Raw genomic sequence first — 12,709 nt, 5'->3', positions numbered from 1 at the left:
AGGTCTCCTAGGTCCAATGCCGCATTTATCGTCCGAGTATCGACCGACCGAGTAACGCACTCAGTCAGTCAGAGCGACTGATTAATCAATCACTCGAGCAGTTCCTGCTTTTACTTCAGCAGGATTGTCGGCGGCTCGACATCCGACAGGAAATGGCCTGCTCGTAGAACACGCCAAATATTTGCGTGACAAGCGTTCTACTCCGCTTGCGTTGATTACGTCGCGCCGGTCCCAGTCGATGTTTGTTTTGGTAGACCGATGCCGAATACATAAATAGAAAATGTACCTCGTGGACTCATTTCATCCGATCTTGGAGTCTTGGCATTCGTCGTCGAAGTCTTCGCCGCCGCTACCGAAAGCAATATCGCCCGACGCCATCTGAAAACCGAGCGGTCAGCGAGTTACTATTCCAAGGTTTGAGCCTCTAGAAGTTGAATTGATCTGCTGACTCCTCGGACGCACGACTCCGACGACGGAGCAGCGGCACGACGAGAGAGAAAGAGGAGAAAAAGCCCAGGAGCGAAGGGAGCTTGACGGCGACGATGGACCAGTAGCGACCGCCTGCTGGTAAGGGCTTCGCACTTTCGCGCTGAAACTTTGAGGGAAGGAATCATCTTTTTCGATAGATTGCTCCCTCGAAAATATAAAACAGGGCTTACTCGGCGACCGAGGGGGTGGCAGCTCCTTGGGTGGTTGAGCTCTGAAAAAAGAACGCACGAACTGAATTCTGGACCATGCCATCCTTCGCTAACTATGAGACGATCGACGAACTGTTCGACGGCACCGACAAAGTGGGAAAAAAGCGAGAAGTTCGGAAAGTTCCATTATTTCGAAACCCTCCTCCTTTTTCGTCGGAAATCTCTCGTGCGAAGGGTCGGAAACGACTTCGATGTCGTTCACGGTGCACAATCGACGTTGCTGCACTGCATCCAATCGGCTCGAGTGGGTAAAAGTAGTTTTTCATTATGCAGACAAATGGTCTAACCATTGCAGCCTTGTAGGAGAACGAAGCCCGTCGACGTAATGACGGGTTTGACCAGTGCGAGGGGCTTCGACAGGGTTCAGACTAGCCGAGGGAAGAGGCTCGCCGAGCCGCGGGCGGGAGACGGGGAAACACCCTTGGCGTGAGGATGCTCTCCAAGATAGATGATTGAATTCAGAGAATGTACCTTTCCGGCTGCAGCCCGCCATCGTTATGGCGGAGCATGAGTGAAACCTTATCTTTCCCTATGCCGGACCGAGGTCTGGCGAGCAGACTCGACCGTTCGTCCGTACGTCCGAGCGACCGTCTCGACGGCGGACCGACTGCCTGCCAGGGTGGAGTAGTCTGCCGGTTGGAAAAAGAGTGGAGCGATTCTAGGGGCAAAACGACGGGCTTTATATGTCTGCTGAATTATTATGGAGCAGCTACGTGCCTCCAGAATATGCTTTAGGACCTGTCATAAAACTAGAGGTCGCTCGGTCGTTGTCTGCCGCCGGCTAGTCGGTCGCTCAGCTGGAGGCTTCGAATGTCGTCGTCGACGACGGGACGACCACGCCTAACGGCGATGAAGTGTCTGTGACACCCAGTTGCGTCGTGAGATATCTGCGGCGACGGCGATAGGGCGACAACGAGTCAAACCATTGGCTTGTAATGGAAAATGGAAACACGCCATAATGGACCAGCCAGAGGATCCTGCAAAAGCAGCAATCCAGATCGTCGGACGAACGACCGACCAACGAGCTGGAGAATCATCCGAGCGACCGACCGGACGGCCAACTTGCAGGCCACCTGCCTCACGGAATCGTTAACCGTCAGCAGAGCCTCGCAATCATCAATCATCATTACGAATCTATCTCAGGACCACCTTCCGTGTACGAGACCTTGCTTAGCACGATTTCGCCCGGACGGCCACTTCAACGCTTCAGTGGACAACCTCAGACAATGATCGCGATAATTCCGATGAAGATGGATGTAATGAAGGATTCGAACGAGCAGGAAAAAAATCTCATCGATGTTGGATCGAAGCCAAATTCCAAGTTTTTTTCGGAAAAAACTCGTCCGAGCCGTTTTAGCGCTATCTAAGGCAGTGTACAGTCAGCTGACGAGACAGACAGGTTCAAGCAGACTCAATGAAGGGCACGTTGTTTGGGCTCGAGTCTCACAAACGAACGTTTCGCTATGTTTCGAGAAGCAGAAAGCTCCTACAAAAGAGAGTTGCTTGCGTTGAAGGCGGTGGGGGGAAAAAGCACAGCGGCTCTTATCTGTAATGCGTTCGTCGATTCCTATGGACGAGAGCACCGTAAGGACGGCCGAGCGCACAGATATAGAGTCTGACGTAGCGGCCGTCTCTCGTAATGAAAAAAGATAAAAGCTGCCAATATCAGAGTGATTTTTCACTGACCGCTCGGAATTATTTCAGCCCTGCGCGTACAGATTAATAGCCGCAACGTACGGCGCCAGATAGTTCTCCGAATGTTTAGCGAGTGCGAGCATGATTTCCGGATTCTCGACGCGTTTTGTCGCTCAGAACCCGTAGCGAAATCAAACCTGACTCCATCGTGGGTTACAACCTCCGGAAGGAATGAAAGCAAGAGGACTCAGTCGGACGAAGAGAGATCGAGAACGGTAACGACACGAAGGCGTCGGGAAATCACAAGGGAAAAAGAGAGCAGAGGAATGTACGACGCGGGACGAAAAGCATTCTGCTCGGAAATAGGAGAAAAAGTTCGTTGAGGAGAAACGAAAGATGGTTCCAGAGGGAACGAAGAACAGGAGTAGGACTTAGCGATGTTCTTCGCTGTCTACGCCTAAATTGGATTTAACTCCGTGAGCTCTCGTTTTTCCCTCAGTTCGCTTTGTTCATCCCCTATTCTCTCTCGACTCCTCGATCTCTCGTCTCCCGTCCCTCCAGCTCTTCGGCACCGAGGTTCTCACTACGCGGGCTGACCGGCTCTCGGGAATCCTTACTGAGTGAAATCAACCCGGTACGTTGATCTCGATCCGTCTGACAATAAAGGCCGCACGTGCAGAGTCCACTCAGCGTGCATATACACGGTTCCTCCTAAGTCCTTCATCTATTGAATTCCCCGTTCGACTGAGCGAGATCAAACGGAAGAATCAGCCAACCAACAGATATGCTTTAACCCTTCTCCCGAATCCTCCGCCCCCTCCCCACCTCTCAGGAAATCAATCGCGGAGTCGATCCACCGGACGAGACTATTCCAAGCTTCGGGAATCTTGGAGACTCCTCCTCTCTTTATCTGCGAGCTGCAAGTACAGAACAAGAGCGATTTCGGCGCGGGTCGGCTCCTTGCTCAAGATTCGCAGGTGCTTCTCTCGACGATTTCCCGTGATTGTCCGTCGCTTCCCCACTCGTATCCATCGAGCAACCCTCTACTGCTCGTTACTATTAGTTCCGGCCGCATTGCCACAGTCCGTTCACTTCACCGTTCACTGGCTCGTTGCGCGTATCGTGAACAGCAATGCTCGCTGTTTCCTCATAAAGCGTTTTGAGGTAATTCGGTTACCTCTCCAACGACACCCTTTGTCCGGCCTCTAAGCCCTTTTGATATCCTCTCGGCGAATTGCGTTACAACGCGCCCCGCCGCCATCGTGTCTGTCCGCTTCCTGCTGCTGCTGCTGCTGCCGCCAACCCTCTCCGTCCCCCCCGCAATCTACTGAAAGGCTAGCGACTCGCGCTGTCCCGGGACGTCCCCAAGAGTGGTTCTCCTACGTTGTATATCGAAAACCTCGCAGACTACCGATGGTCGGTTCCGGATCGCTTCGATATTGACTCGTAACAATGAAATGAAAACCAATTCATCCAGCTCCAGCCGAATGTTCCAGTTGCTATCGCGTCAACTAACGCGTCCTGATTCTGAAGCGGAGCCGTCCCACGAAGTTCGACACCGAGTTCGTCGCCGAAACTTTCGTTAACGTTTTGACGTACTCGGTCATCAATCGGATTTTCCGGACGACAGATTCGATAACGAGCTCGAAAGGCGTAACGATCATGAGTGCGGTGGCGTTTGCGCCCGCGGGAGCTCTCGGTAGTCAAAAATGTTCAAACCCCGGCCGGGCGAATCCGACTCGCTTCGGACCCGGGACAATTGTAGACATCATTGCCATTACCGACATCTGCTCCGACGGAGGCACCAGCAGCAATAACACTACCTGAATCTCGATCCCGCTCACGTTCCGATGGCTATTTCCGTTCCCCTGACGTCTTTAGGTGCAGGAATGCAAAAGGTGCTGTTGGGGACGAGCAGGGAAAGGAAATAGAGCGGTTCACCGGCCCACCCGCCTTGTTCGCGCGCGGGCTCGTATTCTGCTCTCTGCGGCCTAGCCATCGCCGAGTGTCACGAGCCGGTTATATTTAGAGTTATGTTGCCAACGATCCTCGGTGTAGAAGTTTCGAACGACCCTCCAACGGCTCCATCGAAAACTAAGCAGACATCCGGCGTGTGAGGCAGCAAATCTCCGGAGTTCGCCGCGAAACAAACCAGTCGACTAAGAAGCAGCCTCTCCCCAGCGCCGTTGCCAATTTGCGTAAATCGGCATCTGCGGTGGTAGGTGTCAGATTCTCGGTTCGCCAGACGGCTGACTCGTTGCTCGTTCCCAGGCGCAAACGATCGCCGAGCTCCGAGGCGTCGCGGGACCGAGCTCGACCAAGCAGGTTGACCGCTGTTCTGAATGAGATGGGCTCGCTCCTCTGCTGGTTTTGGCTCCGCTGACGGTTGGCGAACTTTCATGCAACTGATGCTAGCAAGGTGGTGGTAGCGACGGTCGCCTGCCCGCCCGCCTGGCCGTCTGTCTGCCGCCGCCATGAATTCGGTACGAAGCTTTCTATAAACAAGCCTGGCTGGTTTACAGCCTGCCGTGGGCCCGGGAGCTTCTAGGATGAATATTTACTTCCGTTCACAGGAGAGCGAATTGATTCTTCCCTTTTCTCTGTCTCCTACATCCTGGCTTGCATTTCGCCTATTCTGTTCGAAGCCTCCGCCTCGGCTTGGAGACGAGAAAGCTTTTGAAGAAACGAGAGCTCTCCCGATTCCTCGCTGCCTTCGCTGAGGGAAACGTTTTCCTTGGATCAGGTGATCTTGGGTAACCGGTCGACGGAGTCACATGGCGTCGAACAGCAACAACACGCGGCATGCTGAGTTGGATGAACTCTCGCAAGGCGTTCTATACAAAAATGTTTAGCTTGAAAAACTCCACCCTTCAAGCAATCGATCTCGAAAGCTCACTCGGCTAAAGCGGACCAGACTTGCCGAGATAAGTTTTGATGCGACCCTGAGATGAGCGAGCGAGGACGATACTTACCATAGCCGGCTCACAGACCAACGGAGCCAGGCCGGATCGAGTAGCCGAAGAACATTGAAATACTTTAAACAACTTTGCCATTAGCCTCCTGGAGAGTGCACCACCACCGCCGTCTGCGGAGTGACTTGTAGCCGCATTTATGTATTCCATGAAGCCTCCCGCAGTGGTAAACGATGGAACTTTGTACCTACTACGTACGCTTTTTGGCCCGTCTTCGGAGCTATGCCAACATGTTTCTTAGCGGCGGGTCCCATTCAGAACAGGCACAAAACGTGTTTTGCAAAATTTTCGAGATGGAAACGGAATTCCGCGACGTGGGAAACCTCATCGACGTCTCTGAATCGCGAACGGGTCGGGGCTGTGTTGAGCACAACTTCCGCTTTCAGTTTCCAAGATTCCGAGGTACCGATGCGATTCGAACGTGCATTGCGGGCGAAGCCGTACACGTAAATTGCGTGCGAAAGCCACGGGGAGAACTCCACGGAAGCGAAAGGCTTCCGAGGCCGGCTTTTCAGGTTGGGATTCCAGGCGCTTTTCCGCCCGGCCCGAGTTTATTCCCTCGTCTCGTGTCGAAACATTTCGGGCACGAATTCCGAATTTCAAATACATGCGTAGAAAGCAACTTGTCGCTCGGAAGGCGTTTGCGGCATCAGACGGAGGGAAGGGGCGTGTAGGGTAGGCTGGCGACGTCGTCGACGACGGTTGCGAGGACGGCCACCGGACAAACGGTATATATCTGCAACGGTCGCTGCTACCGTAGCCAGTTTTATCTTGTCAGTTTCGAGCGGCCCATAAGTTGAAATTGCTGTTGTTTTTGTGGCCGAACTTGGGAACTGTTCCCGGGTCGAGAGACGGCGGCGTCAGCGGTGGCAGCGGCGCCCTTATCAGCTGTTGGGTCTGCTGGGCGAGATATCGCGGACCATTGAGCACCATTATCAAGAGTAGGTAGCTTGCCTGCCTGCCTTCCGCCCGTTTGTTGCCGTTACTCCGGTGGCCCCCGCCCCAAGCCGAATTCGCTTGCGTCAAGCTTGTTCGTTCATTCGTTCCATTGCCAACGAGCCAGCCCGGTCGTTTGTCTGTCTGTCCGTGCTAGCGTGCGTCAGTCAGTCAGACAGGCGACGAACCATGCAGAACAATATCACTATATCACCTTCGATGGCTTGACGAAGCTTCCTCGATATCTGAGTGTATCACCTCTCGGTCCACCAACTGATGCCATCTGTCTGTCTGTCTACCTCCGTCGATCTGGGTGACCGCCGTGTTTCCTACTCCCAGACCGCCTGGATGTTTACCGACTCGATCGCTCGAGGCTAATTTCTTTTTCTGTCTCCACGACGACGAACGCAATGCTTGTTTCCCAACGATTCTACAATCTGCCAAGCGACTCGAGTGGTTAGAGATCTATTCGATGTCAATCTCCGGATCTCGCCCCCGAGGGACAGAATGAACAACTTACGAAGCCAATGAGAAAGACAGATCGAGCGAGCGAGCGACTGGGCTTGTCGAATCACCTGGATCACCATCCGTCACAGAGAGGAGCTGAATTTCCGGCCGAAACTTTCGCGGTGTATGTTGAATAATAGAAAGGGCTCCGAGCTGAGTGGACCGCTTCCTAACTTGTCGCCCACATCGTCAACGCTTTCCGACAAACAGCGAGCGATCCAGGACAGTTCGAGAGTGCCAAGTTGTCGAGCTAAGGTCGCGAGAAGCCAACCCACTCGCCGAGACCGCAACAGTGTCGTAATCAGTGTTTATAACGTCATAAACTGGCGATCGCCGGCCTAGCAGTGACGCAGGAGGCTCCGATCAAGTGACTCAGCCGTTCCAAAACCGGAGGAAGTGGCTGGGTGCAGCAGCTCGGCACCTGAGGGAAAGGGGAGAAGGAAGAAGCATCTGGGATCGACCATGGGTGCTCCGAGTAGATATTGGCTATATCTGAGAATGAGGAATGAACTCGACGGCGAATCCGGTCCTGGGTCTCGTCGTTCGACCTCTGTATCGATTGCTGAGCGAATTTTGCTTTTCCGAAGTAGACAGAAATTTCACGCTTTGAATCCCATTTTATGGGTAGAAACGCCTCTTCAGCGGGAGATTGCGAGTCCGGGTAATGAGTTCCTCGGATATTAATCCCTGACGTATGGAATCTATGTCGGGGTCCGAATGATAGAGAAGCGAGGGGGAAATGTCGTAGGTTGGTTTTAGTCGGCCGGCGCTCCTTCCAGGATTCAGAGGGGTAAGGGCTCGGGAGGGGGCTCGGTGTCCGCGTCGATCCCCCCGACGATCTCTTCCAGTCGTGATAGGAGGAGAAAGCTCTCGTCGCTAGCTCGTCATCGAGCAGAAAGTCCGCCTTCAAGCGCTTGCAACTTGTCCTTTCGAGGCAAGGTCCGCTTTCTTCGAGGATTCCCCCTTGTTTATGATTCTCGTAAAAGAGGATGAAAAGGATACAATGGCTTACCTCAGGAGACGACACTCCTTCGCCCAAATATCCTGCCAACTAGCGGCCGTGTGGCTTCAGACGGGTCCTTTTAGCCCGACCTCTCCTCGAGGCTCTTATTTCTCCCCCTCCCCCCTCGTCGATGTTCTTCGCGTATGCTAGATGATTTTTTGAAGTTTCCTCCTCAGTCCTAATAATTATGCCATGTCCCTCCTCGAAATCCTCGCGGTGGAGATTCGCTGCGAGTTCGCCGGTGCTGAGCAAGATCCGTCCATGTCTGACAGAGGCTCAGATGCGGGAATTCCTTTAATTTCGCTCCGAAAATATTTTTCTTATATCGCCGTCTTCGACACAAACAGACAACAATGGGAACGGAATGGAATTGAAAAGCATATCCCGTCGCAACGCACTTGCTCCGCGTCTGGGTGGGCACGATTTCGATTAGGGTCCGGGGCGGCGGGACCAGATGGAGAACGGATATTATAGAGTTTGGATTCAAATCGAATGACAGCCATGCTCGCCAAGACCCTCGTCCTGCTCACCCACCCGTCCGTCGGGTCGCCTTCCGTTGCCTTCGCATGGAATATGCAAACGGAAGGAGCAAGATGAGATGGCGGAGATATCTGCCGCGAGCCAGCCACTGATCGCTATATGATCGCTTTTTAGTTACTGTTGTGGGAATAATCTACAAACACCCTGCGCTTGCGTTGCTTCTGCCTCGATTCCGCACATCCCGAGTCATCTGCGCGCTCCTCTATACGAATCCGGCGAGGATATATCGCAATAGCGCACTGCCCCGTTTCCTAATGGCCGTTTGGTGCGCGGATTTGCAAATGTGAGAGTTTTGCATCAGAATAATCGCCATCCTCGACAGACGAGCTCGCGTAGGGCCGGATCCGCGGTTTCGAAATCACGGATCCCCTCCAAGCTTCGTCTCTTATTCTCCCGGATGCTTCTTCTCATCCTACGATTATTATTATCATAATTTATCCTAAGTTCACGTGATGTCCTTCGATTTATTTATATGTAGATTTCGTTTTCGAAGTCAAGTCGAGCCAGGTCCTCAGTCGGACCATTGGTCTTTTTCAAAAGCTTGCGACCTTTTGGTAGATTTCGGCAAGCCTGTAGTCAGCGTCTTCTCCGTCAGTGAAGGGCTTTCGGAAATGCGATGCTCCCATTTGTATGACCGTTGAGTTATCTTGGCCGCCCCGGCGACCGTTCGGGCGCCTGTGAGCGGCCGTCAGAGCGATCGAATGCAAGTCGGAGACGCCTCCGAGTGAAAGAGCTTCTCGGCTGGTGGCTCTCCGGAGCGAACCGGGATCCAGCCGTCTGGGACTCGAGATATGTTCCCCGTTCTATCAATACTAATCTGTTCGCCTTTTCCCCTTGCGCTCATTCACTCATCCGTCTCTTTTTGTTCCTTGCAGACAATCCTCGAAATGGAAAGATATCTGAAGAACGAACCACGCAACGATCACACGCTGGCGGAAGCTCTCGTCGAAGACGTCTTCATGCGATCGTGGGAAGACATCTCCGTAGGTGCTAAGGAACGTCTACTGTGCAGTTCGATTTCGTCACATTTGGACAGCGGTATCGGCAGCTCGGAGGAGACAGAGGACCTCGATGAATTCAATGCCAACATCGATGCCGTCAGTGTTTCGTCGTCGAGTAGCGTTTCATGGGACAGCGACACAACTCCGCCCGAACCGAGCCCATCGTCGACGTCAAAACGACGGAAGACAATTATCCCCGAAAGCATGATCAGTACGATGAAGATACTTCCGGTCAGTGGGTCGACGAGTCCGCTGTCGCCGCCTTCGTCGCCGGAACTGCCCCGCAAAGCGTCGGGCAACGGGGTGGCGTTTCGAGTGTCCTCAAGCCGCGCCCGACGGTACGAGAGCGAGTCCAGCAAACGACGAGTGCATAGATGTCAGTTCAACGGCTGCAAGAAGGTTTATACAAAGTCTTCTCACCTCAAGGCGCATCAACGAACACACACAGGTATGTAGAGAGTCGTCAAGTTTTATGTCCATTCCCCTGGGGAAAAGGGAACGTGGAGCGGTGCCCGAGAGCCGTGCGAGCACCGCGACCCACGGAGTGTGAAACTACCGTGATCCACTTGGCTGGAGTTCACCTCAGGAAATTTTCTTCCGAATTCGTTCCGAGAGCGGGAAGCTGGCGTTTGACTTTTGGAAGGCTCCTCGCGTTTTTTTCTGCTTATCACAAGCTCTGCACCGTATGAAGATATCGCAAACACGCATATATTCCGCTCTCTCCGGGCGAGTCTGTTTCCGGGCTCGATGTAATTCACAGCTCCCCACTCTCGCAACAAACGCGGTCTGAGCTGCCGCTACGCACTCCGTGCTCCATGGAACATTCGCTGTTCGGCTGCGGGTCTCCGAACAGAGCGGTGAAGATGTTGGCGCCAACGCTTTATGCAAAGAAATTTCTCCTGCTGTCACCCGGGGCGGCTGATATATGTATTTGTGCATTCTTGAGTTCAAGTCTCTCGCATTCCAAAAATGCCGTCGTCGTTGTCCACCCAATATGCTCGACCTGGCGCAACGCGTACGTTTGTTCTTCTTTTGGACATATGGACGAATTTGTCTTGTGAGCCGCTTCTCGACCGACCGGCGAGCGGGTGGCTCGGCGGGCGTTCGTTTGGTCAGTCGTTTGAATGGCTCCTGGCGGCTCACTGCGGCGGTGGCCGGTCCGTCTCTCGGTCGCTTGTCCAAAACGGAGGGAGCAGGAGTGGGAAAAAAAGACGAGGCATAGTATGGCAAGGCTGCTGAATGTTTTTTATTACGAGCAGTCCCGCCGGCGTGACGCCACCAGCCTTTTCTCTCCAGAAAGCAATGAACTCGGCTCCTTGAAGGCCATCTCGCTGCCTCGACGGACCCTACTTTTTGTCCCGCAAGCGAATGTTCTTGCGGTGGTGGTAGAGAAAAATGCCCCATACACTCCAGTGAGAAGCTCTTAGGTCGAGAACGCAGGGACAAATGAATCTTGAATGATGAGCCTTTCAAGTTTTTCCCTCGTCCACTTCATTCCAAGTATCTCTTCCGACTCTCGGGGACAAAATTCCCCCCCACCGCCCCCATCCACATTGTGCGCATCATTGCCGAGAATTCCTATGCTACGAGGCATTGTGGACCCACAGAGAAATGAGCACTACGCTCGAGTCCTCTCATGACGTATTGTCTCTATTGAACTCCACACAAACTTCCGAGGGACGAGAAGCGATCCTGGGGGTCTGCTCGTTGCGGGAGGGGAATTGGGAAGAGAAAACAGAATTCGATATCAGAGCAGTCCCTCAAGAAGAAGGCGAGCTCGATGGACAAATTTCTGCTCCCTTTCCCGCCGGTCTGTCCGCCCTGTATTCGTCGGTTGTTGTAATTGAAAAACGAACGTCCTGGGACGCCACCCGTGCCGGACCACTTGCTGGACTAATAGAATGCGAAGCCTCGAAACGATCTCGGCGGGCTCTCTGGTATGTCTTCCCCCCGTATTCCTGCTTGCCACGTCCTCCATGCGCCAGACTCGCTCGCTCGTTCGGTCCCTCGCAGACTTCCTCACGATGCGAGGAGCAGCAGATGGACGAGTCGAAGGAGAACGCGCGCGAAGAATCCACTCTCGGCCTGCGTCGAGTAAGAAGAGGGTGCCGTGACAATAATGATGATGTTTGATCGATGAAGATACGCAATCTTGAAAGCATTCGCTTGCTTCCTCTTCTGCCAACTATCCGAGCGACACACTCCTCTGGCTTATGTCCAATGCTGTTCTGAGCCCTGAGCATGCGTTCTTGCTGTCGGAATGGAATTGTCAATCGTCATCAGCGCGACCGCCAAAGCGACCTCCGCTTCCAGCCGCCGTCCGACCGACCGACAGACGGACAGACTGGCAGAGAAACGATCAACGAAGCAGCAAGCAACGCGTACAGGATATTACCGGCTGTTTGCTTTGCTCACAAACACACCTAGTATCTCGCTCTGTTCTGTCCCCCCCTGGCGTATATCCCTCGAGCTCCTCCATTTCGTACGCATTCCCCCCGCCGGGTGTTTGTACGGATACAATTTCCGCATTAGACATCATACCGCATGAATCAGACAACCTCGACGGCGAGGGTTCGGGTACGAAGAGTCTCCGACTGCGGTGGAGTTTCCCATTCATACCGTTGCGTATCGGGAGCATTCGCGCGCAACTCCGAGGTTCTCATGTGACACAGTCGAGTCAAGGTTGCGTCGACGAAGACTCTCCAATTCTTGCGAAACAATCATAAATCAGTGTGAATGAAAGAAACTCCGTGCAGGATATAAAGAGAAGTGGAATGCTCATGTTTCATTCTGCGACGCATATACAACCCCTGGACGCCCCTGCGATCGCAGGGTTTCCTTTCGTCTCTAACGAAATTTTCCATTCGAACTTTGCAGGAGAAAAACCCTACAAGTGCTCGTGGGAAGGATGCGAATGGAGATTCGCAAGGAGTGATGAATTGACACGTCACTATCGGAAGCATACGGGCTCGAAGCCTTTTAAATGTATTCACTGCGACCGTTGCTTCTCCCGGTCGGATCATCTCGCGCTCCACAATAAGCGACATCAGCCCTGAGACGACAGTCGACTCGACGTCGCCAGCATCTTCATTACGTATTCATCATCACCTGGGAGAAATGTACACACGGGGAGTCGCAGAGGCTTCTGTGGACTCGACGGCTCGCTTTGCCGGGCGGAAAACAACGAGCAGAAAACTCACCCTCCGAAATCTCTGCAGGCCACATCGGAGCCGGGAACCAGAAACGAAAACAGAAAAACACGAGAGCGTTTGGAGCCCTCATGATATTTTTTACGCGATCGCGAGCCAGCCTCGAACTCATTCAACATCGGTTCCGACATGGGTTGCAGGGGTTTCCGTGCTCTTCGAGAGGCAACAGCAAACAGAGGGGAGCTTCAGTTGGAGAACTTCATGATGA

At 53.3% G+C, this 12,709-nt stretch overlaps 1 protein-coding gene across 1 annotated transcript; it reads left to right on the top strand.

Annotated features, from left to right (window-relative positions):
• The first annotated feature begins 9,082 nt into the window (after positions 1 to 9,082).
• LOC100908188 (Krueppel-like factor 6) lies at positions 9,083 to 12,348 on the top strand. The gene is made up of 2 exons (XM_029112867.1): positions 9,083 to 9,740; positions 12,170 to 12,348. The coding sequence occupies exons 1-2, from the start codon at positions 9,083 to 9,085 to the stop codon at positions 12,346 to 12,348; spliced, it is 837 nt and encodes a 278-aa protein (XP_028968700.1).
• The last annotated feature ends 361 nt before the right edge of the window (positions 12,349 to 12,709 follow it).

This window comes from Galendromus occidentalis, unplaced genomic scaffold (assembly GCF_000255335.2).
Source record: "Galendromus occidentalis unplaced genomic scaffold, Mocc_1.1 scf7180000077530, whole genome shotgun sequence".
In the NCBI taxonomy this organism is placed as follows: domain Eukaryota; kingdom Metazoa; phylum Arthropoda; class Arachnida; order Mesostigmata; family Phytoseiidae; genus Galendromus; species Galendromus occidentalis.
This window is presented reverse-complemented; position numbering and strand designations above follow the sequence as displayed.